This window comes from Oncorhynchus kisutch, linkage group LG5 (genome assembly GCF_002021735.2).
Source record: "Oncorhynchus kisutch isolate 150728-3 linkage group LG5, Okis_V2, whole genome shotgun sequence".
In the NCBI taxonomy this organism is placed as follows: Eukaryota; Metazoa; Chordata; class Actinopteri; order Salmoniformes; family Salmonidae; genus Oncorhynchus; species Oncorhynchus kisutch.
In genome coordinates this window covers 36036661-36058546 of record NC_034178.2, presented here as the reverse complement: position 1 = coordinate 36058546, position 21886 = coordinate 36036661, and the positions used below count along the sequence as shown (strand labels likewise).

At 44.2% G+C, this 21886-nt stretch overlaps 1 protein-coding gene across 2 annotated transcripts; it reads right to left on the bottom strand.

Moving 5' to 3' along the window:
- Positions 1–2065: 2065 nt before the first annotated feature.
- LOC109890978 (RNA-binding protein 38-like) lies at positions 2066–12707 on the bottom strand. Of its 2 annotated transcripts, none has more exons than XM_020483195.2 (4): positions 12204–12707; positions 9320–9443; positions 8874–8928; positions 2066–3691 (listed from the first exon to the last, which is right to left on the bottom strand). In XM_020483195.2, exons 1-4 carry the CDS (start codon positions 12414–12416, stop codon positions 3379–3381), a joined length of 705 nt encoding a protein of 234 aa, XP_020338784.1. In that variant the 5' UTR covers positions 12417–12707; the 3' UTR covers positions 2066–3378. The 2 variants fall into 2 exon arrangements, with proteins under 2 accessions (XP_020338784.1, XP_020338783.1); XM_020483194.2 differs by having other exon boundaries at positions 9305–9443; positions 12204–12706.
- Between the last annotated feature and the right edge of the window lie 9179 nt (positions 12708–21886).

Here is a 21886-nt window from a genome sequence, read left to right as displayed (position 1 = left end):
GATACTGAAAAACATTACACAAATATTTTATAATTATAAAAACGAGTAATTGCAAGAGGCATCACGGAGAGTTATAAAATGTGTCTGAGTGATGGTGTGGAAATCCACCTCAAAGTGAAAGATCAACACATAGTGAAATCAAGAAGGGTGGGAGTTGGGGGGTAACCGAGTAGAAAAAGTCATTTCATTCTGAAGGTAGCTGGGGGCTGATAAGACAGGACCGAGTTATATGAGTTCTGAGGAATCCATTGACATCAGAGGGGAACATGACTCAGAGTTGAGCATGTGTGGAGTTAGATTTGAGTGAACTGCACTGTAGAATGTGCGTGTGATGCCTTATGGTGACTCTGCAAAACATGCTCCAATGGGCCTGTGTATGACCTCGTTCATCCACCTGACACTGTTTCTCCCCGCTCATGATTCAGTGAGAGACAGTGGGAAGGTGAGAGAGGGGTTAGAATGACAGGGAGAGAGTGAGATAAGAACGAAGCGTGAGGAGAAACAGAGGCAGTAGGAAAGAGAGAGGGAGAGTGAGAAAAGAACAACAGAGGCAGTAAGAAAGAGGGAGAGTGAGAAAAGAACAGAGGCAGTAGGAAAGAGAGAGGGAGAGTGAGAAAAGAACAGAGGCAGTAGGAAAGAGAGAGGGAGAGTGAGAAAAGAACAAAAGGGGCAGTAGGAAAGAGAGAGGGAGAGTGAGAAAAGAACAGAGGCAGTAGGAAAGAGAGAGGGAGAAAAGAACAGAGGCAGTAGGAAAGAGAGAGGGAGAAAAGAACAGAGGCAGTAGGAAAGAGAGTGAGAAAAGAACAACAGGGGCAGTAGGAAAGAGAGGGAGAGTGAGAAAAGAACAACAGAGGCAGTAGGAAAGAGAGGGAGAGTGAGAAAAGAACAACAGAGGCAGTAGGAAAGAGAGAGGGAGAGTGAGAAAAGAACAACAGGGGCAGTAGGAAAGAGAGGGAGAGTGAGAAAAGAACAACAGAGGCAGTAGGAAAGAGAGAGGGAGAGTGAGAAAAGAAAGTGAGAATAGAAACAGAGAGCATGCAGGGGAAAGGGCTACAAGGAGAAACTGAGGACTGTGAGAATGTGAGGGAAGCCAGACGATTGGGAGGAGCATCGGGGAGAGTAGGGAAAGTAATGAGGAGACCATACATTCACAGCACTTGAACACTCTCCTACTTAAACACAGTGACGTCCCATAGACCAGAGGACACCCAGTCTGTCACCACACACTTGCCATAAACACCTATGACATGATTCAACAATGTAACCATAACCCATGAGACATGTGTTCCATTACTGCACATTGCTTATTTTAAACATGCTGTATGGTTCCCTGAAAATGTCCAGAATACTGCAACAAAGCCATCTGGTATCCCTCTGCGTTCTTTAAATATACACACGGTCCTTCTTCCTCCACTAGACCTTTGTACGGGGTCCTGTCAGTCAGTGAGGCTTCACAACCTTGTACTTGACATGTTCCAAGGCGTTTTACAAGACTCCGCCTGCATCTCTGATGTGTGGTCTGGTAAAATAAAACAGCTCAAATTGTTAAAGGACTTAAGCGAGGATAGAGGGAAGCAACAAGGTAAACCATTTATATTTGACAACTCAGATGGTTACGATGCACTAAAATAAGCACGGTAACCAGGGTGACTGTGCTTTTAACCACTTACTGTACTAATAAACTCCTCCCCTTCTGGCTCTACAGTTCCAAGCTTGTCATGTCCTCAGCAACACCCCGTGGCCCTGGCAGGTGGTAGTGTTGTGGGCTGATAAAGTACGGTCTTCTGCTCCCAGAGTCCTTACCCCCAACCACAAAGCAGACAGAACACACAGCACTGTGATAACGACTGTCACACACACACTAGCAACTGAACCCTCTCACCCCAACAGGAGCTAGTTTGTAGCTCTAGTCAGCCTTAGTCATTTCTAATAGAGTTCATTCTCGAGAGTGTTTTTACATTCCTTCGTACATCAGGCAAAAATGAATGAGTTTGAAATGTTATCTGCTCTTCATAGAGTTGTGGGTATCAAGTTAGATTGTATTTAATAAGGAAACAAGTCAAGACCCTTTTTAAATACAAATTCTTTATTTTTCCAAGATTTTTTTGGTTCGGCTTCTTTGAATGGACTGGAAATGACATTTTGCTGAAACAGTCTACAGAGTGTCTGATCCCAGCCAGCAGCAGTGAAACTGGGGCTACAAAAGAGCATCTAGCATTGTGCATACAGGCAAATCCATTGGTTCAGAGGGAACATGGAAAATACAAATATGGCCATCATCAAATGAAGACAAATTGTGGAACTGCACATACACTTACCAAGTTGTAGGACTTCAGTGCAACAAGACCAAGTTACAAAAAAGAAGCTACAGAATTTCCTATAAATACCTCAAAACATAAATATTGTAAATGTACTTGATAATGAAACACTTACAAATACTGTACATGTCCTTTCTGAGATCAAAATTTGACAATCCTAGATGAACAGTTCGACAAAATATGCAGGCACTGGTTACATCAGCTGCCTTACATAAAATACCCAATGCTCTTTGACCCCTCCTCCCACTTCCTGCATATGATTATCTACAACAATCAAGACAAAGTGAGTCAATAGACTACAAGTGTCTGGTATAAATATGAAGTCAGGCCATGTGAAAACTACCCTGTGGCTCTGTGAGTGAAGGAAGGGGTTAAAGGAGGAGTGTTTGTAAAAACAGGCGTTTTATTAAGGCATCTTTCATAAAAATAAATGTCGTCCTGATGTCTAACGATTGATCGACTCAAATAAGGGGATCCCAGGATCTCTTCGTTCTCCATTTAGTGATGACCTCTGAAAGACAGAGTCATGCCCCCCATGGTGTTGGAGCAATAACACTGGGGGTATGAGAGGGCAGAATCCTTGTCTGCTCTGGTGTGGATGGAAACAGTTGGCGTCATGCCTCCCACCTCTGTTCCAATTCCCAGTGTACCCAAGCAGCAGTGCCGTCGCCAACCCCATGCCCTGGTAAAGAGGGGGGAGGGGGCAAATGTCCAAGTAAGCCCACCACCCCCCTCAGCTCTCTCCAAAACACAGATATGTACCATAGACATTGAAGGTTCACTGATTGAAACAAAACAATTAATAATTACATTGATAAAGGATACTAGTATTAATACAATAAAGACCAATAATAAAAATGAAGTGTCTGTTTCTGGAAGCCCTCTGAAGCAACCATGCATTTTATTCTAGCCCAACCCCCCCACCCCAAACTCAGGGGAGGGCTCATTCTATATAGTGCAATAGTCCCGCTTTCTCCAGCCCTTCCCTGGAAGCCCTGGCAGGGGCAGCACAGGGTGACTCCCCAGGCGGCCTACAGGACTCCCTGCAGCATGCCTCTCCTCACTGCATGCGGTCTGGCTGAACATGCTGCTGGGGGGCGTACTGTAAGAAGTTGGGGGCTGGGCCTGCCCCTGTGGAGAGAGTCTGATGAACAGAAGCAGGGGCCTGGGAGGGTGCGGTGGCAGGGCTGGGGGTGTAGCCGTAGCCCAGGAACCCTGGGGAGGCAGCGTAGGGGTACTGCTCAAAGGCTGCCTGGGCGTACTGGGCATAGGCAGCACTGTAATCCAGGTAGGGGGCGGATGAGGACACCTGAGAGGGGAGAACCAGGCTGGGCTGGATGAAGGCTTGGGGATACACATACTGCTGGGCCAACCTGGAGAACACAGACAACAGGACACTAGTTACACACTTGAACATACAATGAAGGACAGGAGCAAAGAAAGCTTTAGGCCTGGATGCTGTCATTTACATTCTCCAGCAGGTCTTCAATACAGTAGAGTTGTGCTGAGCCCAGTACACCCAGTGGTGGGGAAACTAACCAGATGCCACACCACCCACTACTAATGTGCAAAGAGAGAGAGGTAAGAAGAAATCAACATCCCTCGTCACTTAAAAAAAAAAATACAAAACCTGTTAGGTAAGCCCCCTGAGAGAGAAAGGGTGTGGTAGTGGGGAGAAGAGAGACAGCCGTTACTGGCAGGTTTTCAAGCCCAGACACCAGCTAGTGTTTTAACAGCTGCTGCTCTTCACCCACTGAACACACTTGAACCAATGTCTGCACACACACACACACACACACACGCTTGCTCACAAAGGGGAAGTTTGATGGAGTTGTGGTTCCTGTTTTTGAGTGCAAGCTACATTGGGCATCAATGGTTGAAAGATGGGGAGTACTTATCAAGGCAGTCTATTAGCCAGTTGGATCTCATGTACTCAAAGCTCTCCCTCCCTGAATGATGATTTGTGCGCTGGAGTCTTTAGAGAGCTCATTCTCCTCCAGTCTCAGTCTAGCAGCACATCATTCATGGGGAGACAGACGGAGTTGGGGCGATATTTTTACCCGGGCCTCAAAGTGCCTCTAGGGTCTGTTCCTCTGGGGTTGCGCCCCTCCCCGACTTGATACTGCAGCTCGAAGGAAACAGAGGAACTCGCTCACTGCAAAAGCACACAAGCCAAAAGCAGAGCTCAGAGGAGAGTAAAATGGGGAACGTTCTTCACACAGAGTGTCTGGTAGGAGACTGCAGTACGGCCAGAGTGAAAGAAGGTAAAGACAAGATGGTACAGTCACAGCACACAACGCAACACTTCTCAGCTGAGTTTCAATACACCAACAGCTTCCTTTCCTTGCCTCTTAACCTCATGGCCACTGGATGAGTTACCACCATGTTGTGTTCACCCGCATCCTTTCAGGTCAGTGGTCATGAGAGAAGATGTGGGAATGAAGCAAAGGAAGACAGCCATCAACTCAAACACAGCAAAGGGGAAGCGTGCAGGAGTGACAAGACATACTCACGACATCCAATAGCACCCTGCCTTACACACTCACCCAGCCACACCCCCAAACCCTTCAGCCCCACACTGGAACTTTAAAACAGCAACCAAAGTCACCACTGCAAACCATGCCATAATAGGGAATAGGCACTCTAATCAGCATAACCTTTTCATGTCATATCACACACAGGGAAAAATAAAGGCACTCCAAACCATCACAACACACTGCACTCTCAAGCCATCGTTGGCACCTTAGAGAGGGGCGGGAACAGTCACAACTGCCTGCTACCCTCCTCCTGGGAGCCTCCAAACAAGGCCGAACGAAGCCTGTACCTCGGGTATCTTCACTCCCCTTCCGGCACACTGTTCAGCTGGGAGCACAGAGCAACCATAAGGGGGTTGGGGAGGATAGTGGAGGTTAACAACATGTATTCATTATCTGGATCCTCATTGATACTATTGGGATTGTTCCATCCTTCAGGGTGATGAGTGAATCTAGCGGCTAAGCTGTTTTGCAACGTCTGAAGACATTATGCTGATATGATACAGAAGTCGAGACCAGTGTTGCCTGGGTTCACACACATAGCAAGTCTTTCTCTGTGTAGGTAGGCATTTAATAGTCAGGACAAGAGGTCTGCTGAGTGGTATAGACCAACAATAATCCACACAAAAATAAAAACATGAACACTATAGACAGAGATCATATGAACCAACCAGGAGCCCATGGCAGAGGGAACAGAGCATGCTGATACACTGTTCTCCCCTCTAACGGTACAGAACGGTCAGCTACTCACAAAGAACCATTCAGACACCCACACAGACAGGCACAGACAGTTGACTATACATGAAGCCTGTCGGGCATACGCACATTCACACACAGAGATGAGCCTCTCCTTTCTGTGGCCACAGACCTCGAGCTAGATCAAGATGACCTTTCTGATGTACATTAGTAGGAAGTACAACAAAATGGTAAATGCTTCAATCATTTTGATAGAAAAGTTAATAGAAATTACTATACTGAGAGGATGAGATGTGAATGCAGAGAAACAGAGTGAGAGAAGGGGCAGAAAAGGAGAAGATGAAACAGGGAAGCAGAGCTCCCTAGGCCATCTGACATCACAAGGCCTGTGGGGGTCGGGGGTCAGTTGGTTTTGTGGCGGGGGGGGGGGGGGGGGGGGGGGCAGGGCGAAGGGACTGCCACACCAAGCAGATGGACTTCCTGACCTAGCCCTCATGTTTTCGTCGCGGTGAACAAATCGAAGGGCTTCATCAATTCATGCTAAATGTTGCTAGCTAGGATAAATCCGTTACAGTTGGGCTTTCATGGCAAATAAATCCACTGCCAATACGTAGTTCTGACCTACATGCTAGGGCTGACCCCATTTAGTCGACTGGTCGATTGTTTGGTCAATTGCTTGTCAGTCGATATCAAAACAAATTTTTACCCTCGTCTCGTCGCTGCAACTCCCCAACGGGCTCGGAAGAGGCGAAGGTAGAGTCATGCATTCGCCGAAACACCCGCTCACTTAATCCAGAATCACCAATGTGTCGGACGAAACACAGCGCAACTGACGACCGAAATCAGCCTGCAGGCACTCGGCCCGCCACAGGGAGTTGCTAGAGCACAATGAGCCAAGTAAAGCCCCCCCCCCCCCGGCCAAACCCTCCACTAACCCGGATGGCGCTGGGCCAACGGGACTCCCGGCTACAGCCGGTAATGATCAAACCCCAGGCTGTGGTGATGCTGCAACACTGCGATGCAGTGCCTTAGACCACTGCACCACTCGGGAGGCCCCTTTATAGCGCATCTTGATTGACGCCAGTCTCAGTGGACTAATCAATTGGAGACGGCACACCAGTAGCAAACTTATCGTTAATTCTAATAATTTCTCATCTACAATGTTTGTGTGGTTACAGTAATTTCTGTTAATGGATTCAATATACACCGAACAAAAATATAAATGCAAAATGTAAAGTGTTGGTCCCATGTTTCTTAAGCTGAAATAAGACATTTTGCATATGCATAAAAAGCTTATTTCGCTCAAATGCGTTTACATTCATGTTAGTGAGCATTTCTCCTTTGCCAAGATAATCTATCCACGACAGGTGTGGCATATCAAGAAGCTGATTAAAACAGCATGATCATTACACAGGTGCACCTTGTGCTGGGGAAAATAAAATGCCACTTCAAAATGTGCACAACTTAGACAACACCTGTGAGAAAAAAAAGTTTGTTTATTTCATTCCATTTATGAGTTGTCAATTTATTCATTATGTTGTGTTTGGAGTGCTCCTGTCAATGTTGAGTAAGGACGTGCACCTGATTACGCATGGAAGGCATAAACTACCTGGTCTGCACGCAAATGTAGGCTTATAAAATGTGCCCATTTGGGGATCTAATAGTATTTCTGATCACTCACCACCACTAATGAGCTGTGGAGCTTCTTAAAGTAATTTTCTCTTCACAAAAAACAGCAAGTCTGTTTTTACATCCATTGAGAATGACAATAGTTCCGCAATGTAGCCCATTTGAAAAATCTTTCCAGCTCTCTCCCTTTCGATAACCACTCGGCGTGAAAAGGAAAACAATGTCATGCTCTGATCCACTGGAAACATAAAATAAGTCCACCTGATTACTTCTGGAGTTGGCACTCCAAATGGAAAAAAAGGTTGCCAACCCCCAGGGTAGCCTATTACCAGCAACTTCGGGAGTGTAATGGCAGCCGACATATACAGTGTAATAACCGACATATACAGTAGTCGATTTTATTAAAACGCATAGGGTGTCTATATGGAAAAATTTAGGCCAGTCGATTGGTCAAAAGAATAGACTACTCTTGGTCGACCAAGATCGTTTAACTTTTTGGGGGCCGGGGACAGCCCTACTGCATTCAAACTTAAGGCTACATGCAAAAAAAGGTCCTGGCATCGCAAATTCTGGCCTGGAAGTAAAACAAAATTATACAGAAAAGCGATCATAAAAATGTAATGCAAAAAAACATTGTGGGTAACACCTGTAGGAGATGTTGCGCCTGGTGAAAGTACAGCATCATTAAGCACAATGCCTCTTCAGAGACAGAGCTGTCGCAACCCCCCCCAACTTAAACCCCTTACCTAATCTTCCCCCCCTTATTCCCACCCCCAGTCTCACAGGGGTGTCAATTTTCAGTGTCTCAGTCTAACCATCCTCCCCGACACCCAGCAGAAAACAGTGTTAGGGCTTTGTCTTTCTCGTCTCCTTCTGGGAGGGGAGGACAAGAGGGAAAAATACTATAGGGTAAAATGAAGGGGGAGTGGAAGAGGAGCACTATGCTACGGTCCAGTCCACACACATGCTCAATCCCTCCCAACCATACCACTTCATAACATGCCGTTTAAGGGTCTGGTGCGGGAGAAAGGCTGAAAGAACACTTGTGCTCCATCTTAGAGCAGCCTGTGTCTGTCACAAGCCCATAGAGAGATCTCCAAGCTCAACAGACAGGTGCCCTCTCTCCCTCTGGGACTGCAGTCAGTCACAGGGGATTAGGTAGTATAAAAAGCTCCAATAAGAGCCAACACCTGTCAGACACATGACCACAGAGCACGTTTCAGATCCTGAGGGGCTCCGCCCAGCCCGTTATGGACATAGGGGGGGATTCTAAGCACCCAAAGTCCATTGACACGATCTTATGGGCACTGCAATAGCAGGGGGCGAGTGGTGTCAATCCCATGTCAGTGGCATGGCCATTAAAAGCCCAGCGGAACACTTGTCCTGGACACCAGTCTGACTGGCCTCCCAGCCCAGACTGGCCTCCCTCCAGACTGTTTCTACAACACAGACAAACACTCTGCCCCGGAGCCTTGCTCAGTGAGAGGCCACTCAACCAGATAGATACTGGAGGGTCTAAAAGAGGGGATGAGCGTCACATGTCCCCATGGAATGTACCATGCTACGACCATTTGAAAACAAAATAAAGTTAACAATTGGCAAAAGTCTAAAGCGTACATACATTATGCACATATGGGTTGAATCTGTCCTAATGTGTCATTCAGAAAATACTGTGGTATACTGCCCACTCACTTACCCATACTGCCTCTGGATGAGTGCTGGGTGAATAGGTTGCACTCCGATGGATATGCCTGGAAGACAGGAAACTTCCCTTCAGATACATTTGCATTTACAGAAGTGGGCCAGAGAACAATGCAGAGGAGAGGCAGAGCCGGAGCAAAATTCACTAAACTCTGGGATAACTCAAGCAACCTACCAATAATAAACAAAACATGCAGAAATGGCAAATTACATTGCGTTTTTGTTATATATATTAACCCAGTCCCCTATTACACAAGCGTAAGAGTCAATCCAGATGCAATTAAAATAGTTTGTACATTTCTGTATGACATGTGATTTCTGAATGAACATTTACCAACATATATTTGTCTAAACATTCCGATACGGTGTGTGTGTGTACGTGACAAGTGTAGTTGTGGTGTTGGTGCGTCCGGCGGTTGTTCTCACCCCTGGTCGGCTCACCTAGTTGCATATTGCGGGGCTTGGCGCCAATGTAAGCCAGGTTCACGTTGGACTTGCGCCCGTCGATGATGGGGTTGGGGTCTTTACAGGCCCGCTCTGCTGATCCCCGATCTGTCATCGTCACCTGACATGTAATCACACAGACGTTGACAATATTAGCAAAACTGAAAAGACACCAGTTCCCCCCTTTAGCTGGTAATACAGTAAAAAGTAGAAATCTATTCATTGCGAATTGTGGCAGCGAAGCTATGAAAAGGTCAGTCAAGGACAGGGCCACCCTGATCCGCCAAGCAGAACTAAAAGAAACAACCCCTGCTGGTCTGTCACAGAAATCCCCCTGTCCAGATTCCACTGTAAAAATACCCCTTTCTGAACAGAAGAGGAAACGGCAAACAAAGCAGTGATTATCAGTTAAACACAACCCAGAAGACTTGATCAGCCACCCACCCACTTGTCAGCAGCACAGTCAAAGAAGTCAGCTGAAATATGTCTCAGTAATGATGAATAACAAGGGCTTATCCAATTAGGCAATAGAGCATAAGGAGATTGTTAGAATCCACCCCTCACTCTCCTTCCAAGGCATTAGACAGCATCACCTTCTGCCTATTCAAGATGTCTCAGATGATTACATATCTAAGGTGTAGATCTATTCTAGTCTGTTGAAGAAAGCATACCTCTTTAGACTAGACGAGAGGTTGAGCCCACTCCATGACGTGTTATGAACACACATGAGCAGCGAGGCTGTGTTGACACTGAAACTATTGGAGAGGGTCTACTAATCCACCATTGGAGTGCGTTTAAAAGTACTCCTTGCTCTGGAGACGTTTTTTTCTCCTCCTGCTACTCAAGCAGTGAGCAACAGGATGATCAAGTTGGCCCTGTCGGTTACTGGTATAAAGCCGGAGGGTTTTTTGCCCTCCGCTGCATGCAAGGTGGGGAACACCTATTTCCCAACCTCGAGCACCCTCATATGCCCAAGCCAGTCAGACCTGAAACACCAGACACATTTGGCAGCAGCCATTAATGACAGAGCTCCACTGTTTTTTTTGTCACCGCTGATGTGTAAACAAAGTGCCATTTTCTTAACAGTTCAACTGGCTGAGGCGTAAATGACACACCAGTTTTCCATTCCATCTTCTGCCTCTGTTAATGCTGATGAGTCTCCAAGTTTCTGGTAAATATTAGCATTTCTGCCATTTATGTTCTGTGTAACCATGAGGAAGATGGGTTTCTTTTTGCCTGCCTCATACAGATTCTCTTTGTTACCGTTTCTGCTCACACTGGCTGATTACCAGAGGGTCATTACGGAAGCTGGCAGACAATCTGATTTTGGGCTGAATAATGTCAATCTTTAGGAGCTGAAGATTTGGTTTTATAAAAGGATTGATGGAACCATCTATGGCAATCAAAAACCCACCTGTGGCGATTTTTTAAGCTGACACAGGAAAGGGACGCGCACAACTTCCATCTCCATCTTGGGAGAGAAAAGAACTCCCACTTTCTAACTCAGAACCGCAGTTGTGATTCTATAAACACCACATGTAAGGCCTTGAGTGCTTCAGTTGTTTACAAATGGGAGGGCCTATGTCCTCACTGCTCCAAAATCCCCATATAAAGCAAGCAAGGACAGCAGCTCTCACTTCGGTGTGTGCCCTTGCAGAGCTCATAAACGATAAGAGCTAAGTCCTTCACAGGCCAGTGCCGGGAGGTTGGTGAAAAAAAGGAAAGGCATGTGGTGTGTTCATTTTAATGGATAAGCAGAGGGGCATTAGATATATAATCTTCTTATCAATATACTCGTGTGATCTCTCAATCCTGATTACAGCTGTGATAACAGCAAGGCAAAAAACGATTCTCTGCATTTGAGCGTTTAAGCCATACATTTGGGCAAGGAATTATTGTGACATGCGTTTGAATGACCGCAATATGCAAGATATGCAACTTTGTATACATTTCCACACTGAGGTTGGAATAAGAATGTGAAAAGAAAAGGATGCCCTTTTAGTATAATGGCGAGGTGTTGCTTGATGCAATGAGTTAAGTATAAAACATTTTAAAAAGTGACCTACGTTTAAATTGCGCCGCCATTTTCTGAAATTTGAAGTTTCAGTTTGTGACAAAACAAGTATAGTGCAGAGAATCATTGCCGCGATGAAATAACTATACCATAGACAAAAATAGTGTATTTTCAGCAAATGTACAAAAACGAGAATGAAAGTTCTATAACTCACATTTCTGTGAATTTGGTAAGGTCGCCCAAAAAGTTACATAGATACACATTAAGATGGGAAGTGCTCATACAGTAAATGTTCCAGAATATAAACATGTACTGAAAGCAGCCCTGGTCAAGATCGTTTTGCATGGCAGTGCCCCTGGTGGGCAGCGTTTGCCCATTATAGACCATTCAATTGGTCTTCAAGTGAACTCCAACAGCTAGCAGTTCAGTTTCCCCTCCCCACTCACAGGCAGTCCTAGCTAAATTCTTGCTTTGCGAAAATGCATGCCAAGAAGAGGGGAAAAAAGTATTTTTGCCCATTTTAATTGAAAAACAATCACCGTCAGGTCCTTAATCATTACCAATATATTATTTGATATTGAGACTTAAACTGCTGCTTTGTGCTTTTATACAGGTACTTGGCGCAGCCTCATGTATTACGGTTTTCCTCTAGGCAAGTAGCACAGACAGTTCCATGGAACAATAACTTGGTGGCGGAAGGAAACGTGGTGAGCATTTGCCCAATGACAAATATATAGAAAACAAATAGACCAACCATTAACATTTTATAGGCAACTCGATTTTACCGTGTCGCCGTAAAGACGCACGTGCTGCCACTGATCAAGCTGCAGGATAAACGCATAACCGACAAGTGTCAATGTTACTTACAAAGCCATATCCTCTGGATTTCCCCGTTTGTCTGTCCGTTATCACCACCGCCTCGTCGATGTCTCCGAAGGCCTCAAAATACTTTCTCAAGGAAGCATCGTTAGTGTGGTAGGGCAAACCGCCCACGAAAATTTTGGTAAAAGTAGTGTCTTTTTGAATTGCTGTAGAATGCATCACTTCCAGGCCTCCGTTCCCGAACTGATGCAAAAGCATTGACAAGCCGAGCCGATAGGAGAGCTATGCTAAAGACTAGTGAACAGTTAAGTAAAAGGTAGCCTAGTTGGTTAACCAACTATTGATATGACCAGCATCAAAAGGCTATTAGCTGCTCGACTCGAGATGTTTTCAAATATGCAACAGGGGTCTGTTCTCGCTTGCTTCTCAATTTTACGTGTTTTCTTTCCTGATTCAGAACTTGAACTTCTTGTTGCCAAGTTCACTGCGTTTCCGAATAGGCTACTGCTTGAAATAGTTCCTTGAGTTGCCTCTATATTGAAAGTGTTCCGGGAGAGTTTATATACTCGCCGAACCTGATCACGCCCATTTTAGATGACTGGCCTATGGGCAATGATTCTTGATGACCATTTTTTTTCTAACGCAGTAAAGCCCGCCCCCACGCGTTCTTCTTGCACCTGCTTTTGTCCTTTACTACACAAAGACGAGTAATAACTGTAGGTCTACAGCCCGTCTCACGCACATGTTACATTGTATCACTCTCGTAGTAATAGAGTAACAAATCTCTACCTCGTCTGTTGTACCTTAATAAAGATACATTTGTTGACTTCATTTTGATTTTGTTTTGCAATTCTCTATGACCATATGCTGCACATTTGATATGCCTTTGGATTCTAATGGCTCAACAATAGAATACCACAGTATTCGTCACAATACTGACACCTCCACTGTGACACTATTTTGACTAAACGTGAGTGTCTTATAGTTCATCTTGTCATTCTTCTCATTGTCATAAATTCCAAATTGTCATTTCAGTTTTTAGACTTAGCCTACAAGGGGTTCTCAATATAAGTGGCACAAACACATGTGATTCCAATATACGAATTACATGGATTTCACCATAGTGAAATCCACGTGGTTAGTATATGCCACAATAATGATAGCCTATAAGTCAAATTGTACACCTCAGTAGCAATAGGTTACAGACGGCCGTGTTTTCCGGTCAACCCATTCATATAACGAGGATGATACATAGCATTATAATAGGCCCGCCAAAGACGAGCGCCCTTTAGGTTATTATCAACAAGGTATTTTTGCCAGCGCCCATTATAAAACAAATGCTTGGCTCACATTGATTACAAGAGTGATAACAGCGTGCAAATACCGCATTACTCTGTTTACTTAAACATTGCCGTTATATGATTCAGGGGGAGTTCACAGACTCGTACATGGTGTGTGTCAGTCAGACAAGATTGTAGGCTATAATGCCACGTTCAAAATAACTGGGTTCTCAGAAATCTCCGACTTCCGAATTAAACGCGCAAAAGACAACTGGGAACTCGACAACCAAAAAGAGCTCCTCCTGGAAAAAAAATCGTTTAACGGTTATCCAACTACGAATTCCAAGTCGGAAACTTGGGCATTTTTCTAGAGCTCTGACTTTCCGACTTGAAGATCACTGATATCATGATTTGACTTTTTTTTTTTGAGTTCCCCGTTGTCTTGAAAGCACCATATGCAAGTATGTCATCCTGAGACTCAGCAAATCATTGTTGTCCTCTAGTGGACATCAGTTCTTGGGCCATATCTCTGAGGCCATGCAAACCACTGTATTAAGTCCTGTTGTCCCTTTTCAGAGGACATTCTGCAGGCTTTTCATTGATATCACGTGTAGGGGTGTGACCTTGACAACTTTATCTTCCTGGTTCATGCAAAAATGTCTGTCATCAAAATTAGCACATTTGATGGACATTTTAAAAGTAGTGTGTGTAATTATTTATCATCATTTTGTGAGTTTGATATTCAAATTGTTTCTAGTAAGTGAATATCTCAGGAATAGTTAAGGGAGTTGTCAGTACTGTGTTATAATTTTCACATTAAATAAGAGCTTATCAAGAAATGTCCTCTGTAGTGGACACCGGATGCTGCAACTATGTTTTTCACCTACTGTACCCATTAACTGTAATGTTCATTTTTCATAATTATTTCCAAATGACCACTACAGCAGACCATTATACACTTACAGTAAAAGATAAATAACAATGTTTTGTCCCCAAAAATAATCTTGGTAACCTTTCCCAACTCCCTGCATTAAAAAAATTAAAAAGAATCCCCACCAAACAATTATCAGGAGGATAGGGAGGGGAGTAGAGCTATCCCGTAAAATAAAGGTTCTTGTGGTTAAGTTATTGCTCAAAAACAATCAAGCCATACTTTTTGGAATAACCTACCTTCTGAATTTATCACTAACGGTTTAAGCCACGGCGTAATGTTACACTGGTTGCCATGTTCACAGTGACCTCCAGTGGTATATAAATGATCGGTTAATTGTTCCGAGGAACATCAGTTAGGGCTGACTAGGGTCTGGAGAACATGCCAGGGCAAGTACCGGAATTGTGGGTCACCACCATTACTCCTGAATAAGACATTCATAGGACTCTACTTACTACAGGAGCATGGTACAGCATGGTACAGTGTTAGCTGGACTACTATTAAACAACTTGACACACTGACAACCACATCATTTATGAAAATATGGCGTGGAGCGGGTGGAGGTAATAAAACATTGGATTTTAAATGAAGGATGGTGACCTGAGTGGCTGGAAACATTGGTTTGTTTAAATTGACAAGGCCATTTTGATGAAAGCACAGAACAGTTTGTGAGGAGCCAGTGGACAGTAACACTAACTTCCAATCCTTGGTGCTTTGGAGCACATCTGCTAAGTACCCAGGCCCTGGCTGGCAGTGAGACTCTAATGACCACAATATAAGGCCTTTCAGTCACACCTCCATGACCAGCATCTATTCACACATGGCTTTTGTAGCTCCCCACCACCCCTTCTTCATATCCTACTGACAAATCCCCAATATCAGACTCCTTTCCCACTCCAATTCAAGACTCACCTGTTGAATCAAACTGCACTGCGTTGATCCTCAACTGACCTCCCAACCTTTCTCTGTCTGTCTGGATCACTGCAGGCGCAGGGACAAAACATACCACCTAGTGGCCAAATAAAGAGCATCATGGTCATGTTAGCTCCAGTTTGAAGTTTATACAGTTGAAGTTGGAAGTTTACATACACTTTAGCCAAATACATTTAAACTCAGTTTTTCACAATTCCTGACATTTAATCCCAGTAAAATGTCCTTGTTTTAGGTCAGTTAGGATCACCACTTTATTTTAAGAATGTGAAATGTCAGAATAATAGCAGAGAATGATTTATTTCAGCTTTAATTTCTTTCATCACATTCCCAGTGGGTCAAAAGTTCAATTAGTATTTGGTAGCATTGCCTTTAAATTGTTTAACTTGGGTCAAACGTTTTGGGTAGCTTTCCACAAGCTTCCCACAATAAGTTGGGTGAATTTTGGCCCATTCCTCCTTACAGAGCTGGTGTAACTGAGTCAGGTTTGTAGGCCTCCTTGTTTGCACACGCTTTTTCAGTTCTGCCCACAAATTTCCTATAGGGTTGAGGTCAGGGTTTTGTGATGGCCACTCCAATACCTTGACTTTGTTGTCCTTAAGCTATTTTGCCACAACTTTGGGAAATATGCATGGGGCCATTGTCTATTTGGAAGACCCATTTGCGACCAAGCTTTAACTTCCTGACTGATGTCTTGAGATGTTGCTTCAATATATCCAGATCATTTTTCCCTCCTCATGATGCTATCTATTTTGTGAAGTGCACCAGACCGTCCTGCAGCAGAGCACCCCCACAACATGTTGCTGCCACCCCTGTGCTTCATGGTTGGGATGGTGTTCTTCAGCTTGCATGCCGCCCCCTTTTTCCTCCAAACATGATGATGGTCATTATGGCCAAACAGTTCTATTTTTGTTTCATCAGACAAGAGGACATTTCTCCAAAAAGTACGACCTTTGTCCCCATGTGCAGTTGCAAACCGTAGTCTGGCTTTTTTATGGTGGTTTTGGAGCAGTGGCTTCTTCCGTGCTGAGCTGCCTTTCAGGTTATGTCGATATAGGACTCGTTTTACTGTGGATATAGATACTTTTGTACCTGTTTCCTCCAACATCTTCACAAGCTCCTTTGCTGTTGTTCTGGGATTGATTTGCAATTTTCTCACCAAAGTACGTTCATCTCTAGGAGACAGAACGCATCTCCTTCCTGAGCGGTATGACGGCTGTGTGGTCCCATGGTGTTTATACTTGTGTACTATTGTTTGTACAGATGAACGTGGCACCTTCAGGCATTTGGAAATTACTCCCAAGGATGAACCTGACTTGTGGATGTCTACAATTTGTTTTCTGAGGTCTTGGCTGATTTCTTTTGATTTTCCCATGATGTCAAGCAAAGAGGCACTGAGTTTGAAGGTAGGCCTTGAAATACATCCACAGGTACACCTCCAATTGATTCAAATGATCTCAATTAGCCTTTCAGAAACTGCTAAAGCCATGACATAATTTTCTGGAATTTTCCAAGCTGTTTAAAGGCACAGTCAACTTAGTGTTTGTAAACTTCTGACCCACTGGAATTGTGATACAGTGAATTATAAGTGAAATAATCTGTCTGTAAACAATTGTTGGAAAAATGACTTGTGTCATGCACAAAGTAGATGTCCCAACCAACTTGCCAAAACTATAGTGTGTTGACAAGAAATTTGTGGAGTGGTTGAAAAACGAGTTTTAATGTATGTAAACCTCCAACTTCAACTGTATATTCATTCTGTAATCGTAGCTATACATATTTATTTACAAAGCACTGATAAAAGTAAACAGTTCAACATTAAGAAACATGGTCGTACGGGAACTTGGTTAATGCCATAGTAATGCATGCTGCACATACTGTGGATGTGAGAATCTGTGTAATGGATGTGTAAATCTATTTATTTCACATTTGATATGTGGTAAACGAGCTACACCATGGCGCTACACCATGGAGTGACAGCAAATCAAATGAGAATGTAATGTCTTTGGAAGGCAGTGTAAAAATAAAGAGCTGCACATATGAATGACATAAAACAACAACATGGTCGCGTTCCCCTGCTCAGACGTTGCTGCCGCATGCCATATCTTACAACGCTGTGATAGGTATCAGCTCACCACATCATACGTTTTTGCAATCTGGTGCCCGACGGCACTGTCGATGACGTGTCACGCAACCATTGGTTGATGCATACAATGTCTAAGCAGGGCAACACGACCATGACCGACAATAACCCATCCCCTACTTTGACCTCATAAGACCAATAGTCAAGCAGCTGTTATCAATACTGGGCAGGTCGTCTCCTCTGATTGGTCCATGCACAGTTTGCAGCACCACGCCATAGGTCCAGGTGTTTGCCAAGAGGAAGGTGTCTCTCTGCACACTAAAGCAGCAGGTCCACAACAGATGGGACTCAATGGATCTAAAGACAGGAGAGGCAGTCAGTCATCATCAGTCATGTGTTTGTGTCCCTTTTTGCCACAGAACATTAAAGTTTCTAAACCAGCCATGCAAAAAAATATCTGTAAAATAATATTGCATAATTAATTTCAAATGAATGTGTTCCCTTAATTACACACAGATGAAACACTGAAAAATAGTTATCCACTCTGATTCAATACATCAAAAAGTTCTTAATTTCTGAATGTGAAAAGAAATACAATAGAAATCCTTATCTTCCCCCCAAATTCAGGAGTTGTGTCAAATTAAAACCTTCTCAAAGCAAGCCTTGAGGAAATCACTCACCTTTCAAGGGATAAGGAAGCCTATATGCACAGCATAGTTTAAACCAAAACTGACAGCCTGACTTCAAGTCAGTACAACTGCCACCTCAAACTTAGCACTACACAGCAGCACTGAAAACTTCTATCACACTACTCTCAAAACAGCCAAACTCCTGACAGCCCACATCCCTGCATTCAAAGAATCATGGGATGCTGATAAAGGCACCAGGAAGTGATGAGCTTGGGACTATAAGGTTCAATCTGCATCTTTTTTTAAATTGAGTTATTGACATAGCTTTGTTCTGTTCAATGTTCTCTACCAACACTGAGTACACCTTACTAATATTGACTTGCACAAGGTGTCGAAAGCGTTCCACAGGGATGCTGGTCCATGTTGACTTCAATTCTTCCCACGGTCATGTCAAGTTGGCTGGATGTCCTGTGGGTAGTGGACCATTCTTGATACACATGGGAAATCCATCAGTGTTGCAGTTCTTGACACAAACCGGTTCTCTTGGCACCTACTAGCACACCCCATTCCACCTTCTCCACTGCTGTCCCTTTTGATGTGGATAGGGTGTGCTCCCTCTGCTGTTTCCTGAAGTCCACGATCATCTCCTTTGTTTTGTTGACGTTGAGTGAGAGGTTGTTTTCATGGCACGACACTCCGAGGGCCCTCAACTTCTCCCTGTAGGCTGTCTCGTCGTTGTTGGTAATCAAGCCCACTACTGTTGTGTTGTCTGCAAACTTGATGATTAAGTTGGAGGTGTGCATGGCCACGCATTCGTGGGTGAACAGGGAGTACAGGAGGGGACTGAACACTCACCCTTGTGGGGCCCCAGTGTTGAGGGTCAGCAAAGTGGAGCTGTTGTTTCCTAACTTCACCACCTGGGGGCGGCCCGTCAGAAAGTCAAGGACCCAATTGCACAGGACGAGGTTGAAACCCAGGGCCTCCAGCTTGATGATGAGCTTGGAGAGAACAGTGCCTTGCAAAAGTATTCACCCCCTTGGTATTTTTCCTATCTTGTTGCATTACAACTTGCAATTTTAAATTTATTTTTATTTGGATTTCATGTAATGGACATGCACAAAATAGTCCAAATTGGTGAAGTAAAATGAAAAAAAAAAGACTTGTTTAAAAAAATTCTAAAAAATTACAAACGGAAAATTGGTGTGTGCATATGTATTCATCCCCTTTGCTATGAAGCCCCTAAATAAGATCTGGTGCAAACATTACCTTCAGAAGTCACATAATTAGTTAAATAAAGTCCACCTTTTGTGCAATCTAAGATTCACATGATCTGTCACATGATCTCAGTATATTTACACCTGTTCTGAAAGGCGCCAGAGTCTGCAACACCACCAAGCAAGCGGCACTATGAAGACCAAGGAGCTCTCCAAACAAGTCAGGGACTAAGCTGTGGAGAAATACAGATCAGGGTTGGGTTATACAAAAATATGCAAAACTTTGAACATCATACGGAGCACCATTAAATCCATTATTAAAAATGTTTAAGAATATGGAACCACAACAAACCTGCCAAGAGAAGGCCGCCCACCAAAACTCACGGACCAGGCATGAAGAGCATTAATCAAAGAGGGAACAAAGAGACCAAAGATCACCCTGAAGGAGCTGCAAAGCTCCACAGATGAGATTGGAGTATCTGTCCATAGGACCACTTTAAGCCGAGCTGGGTTTTACAGAAGAGTGGCCAGTAAAAAAGCCATTGCTTAAAGAAAAAAATAAGCAAACATGTTTGGTGTTCGCCAAAAGGCACGTGGGAGACTCCCCAAACATATGGAAGACGGTACTCTGGTCAGATGAGACTTAAACATAGCTTTTTGGTCATCAAGGGAAATGCTATGTCTGGCGCAAACCCAACACCTCCCATCACCATGAAAACACCATCCCCACAGGGAAACATGGTGGTGGCAGCATCATTCTGTGGGGATGTTTTTCCATCGGCAGGGACTGGGAAACTGGTCAAAAGGGAAATTCTTGAGGGAAACCTGTTTCAGTCTTCCAGAGATTTGAGACTGGGACCGAGGTTCACCTTCCAACAGGACAATAACCCTAAGCATACTGCTAAAGCAACACTTGAATGGTTTAAGGGGAAACATTTAAATGTCTTGGAATGGCCTAGTCAAAGCCCAGATCTCAATCCAATTGAGAATCTGTAGTATGACTTAAAGATTGCTGTTCACCAGCGGAACCCATCCAACTTGGGTCTAGGGTGGCAGGTAAGGTGGAGGTGATATGATCCTTGACTAGTCTCTCAAACACTTCATGATGACAGAAGTGAGTGCTACGGGGCGGTAGTCATTTAGTTCCGTTATCTTTGCCTTCTTGGGTACAGCAACAATGGTGGCCATTTTGAAGCATGTGGGGACAGCAGACTAGGATAGGGAGCAATTGAATATGTCCGTAAACACACCAGCTAGCTGGTCTGCACATGCTCTGAGGACGCGGCTAGGGATACCGTCTGGGCCAGCAGCCTTGGGAGGGTTAACACGTTTAAATGTTTTACTCACGTCGGCCACGGAGAAGGAGAGTGGGCACACTCTCCTTGTTAGCGGGTCACGATGGTGGCACTGTATTATCCTCAAAGCGGGCAAAGAAGGTGTTTAGTTTGTCTGGAAGCGTGACGTTGGTGTCCGTGATGTGGCTGGTTTTCCTTTTGTAGTCAAAGCCTATTACTGTGACCCTCATATTGGCTATTCAGTAGCTACCTCCCAAGTCGTTGCGGGACAGTAGTGCTTGGCAAGCGGGAGAGAAGTACAGTGTCCTCGTGTTGTTGCCATTCATTTCCTCCCCATTGAGTAGACTGTATGTATGCATCAAGTTGACATCTAGATGGTTATCAATAATAGTTATTTCTTGTGTGGCTGCTATCCTACACAATAAATATGATAGAGCTGCTGCTCTTTTGTTATGTCTTTGTTTTCTGTTTTCTGTTGTGCACCAGCCAGAACTGTTTTCGGTCGTTTCTCTTTGTTATTTTGTTATTTCCATGTTCATTTAATAAATATGAGAGAGAATAAAGTAGATGTCACGGGTCAAAATTTTGATTGATGACCCTATGTGAACCTATGTGAACTCTATGTGAACCCTATGTAGTGATGACGTGTGCATGTCTTCTGGTCAGGCAAGCCTGGTTAGGTGGGGGCTATGGGGTGAGTAAGGGTCCATTTGACAGGCCGTTAATGATTGATGACCCAAGCCTGATTTATGACCCTATGTAATGATTTATGACCCTATGTCATGTAGAAGGGTGCATGCCCTGGGTTGAGTAAGGGACCATGTGTCAGGTCAACCTGTTACTGTTTCTCACGGTTTGGGTTGGTTAAGGCCCCTTATAAAGCCGCTGAACAATACCTGTTTAAGACTGTACATGATAACCCCCCTGAATATTAAACAAAAATGACACCTATGCCAATTTTAGGGATGTTATGCTCGGCTTGTCATGAACCCAGTGACCAAAGCCTTGAAGAAGTTCTGTGTGAAGCTCCAGAATGTTTTAAAGGATTTTTGGGTACGAGTGAGGGCCACATGTCTTACATATTCCACCCGGAGGATTCTACGGTAAAGATATTCACAGACCGTGGACCCAAACCCCTTTATCCTGCAAAACCTGGGAGTTTTCCCCCGGCTCTGGGGATGAGAGAATGGCTAAACATCAGGCTGGCTCTTTGTAAAATTGAACAGGTCCTAAGTGTTACAAATGTGCCAGGATATGCGTTGGAAGAACAGGTCTGCGGCCGCAGTGATCTCAAGGCTCTAAGAATTGCTTCAATGGACTATAGCCCTGACAACAAAGTGACAATTTTAGCCTGTGACCTTTATGA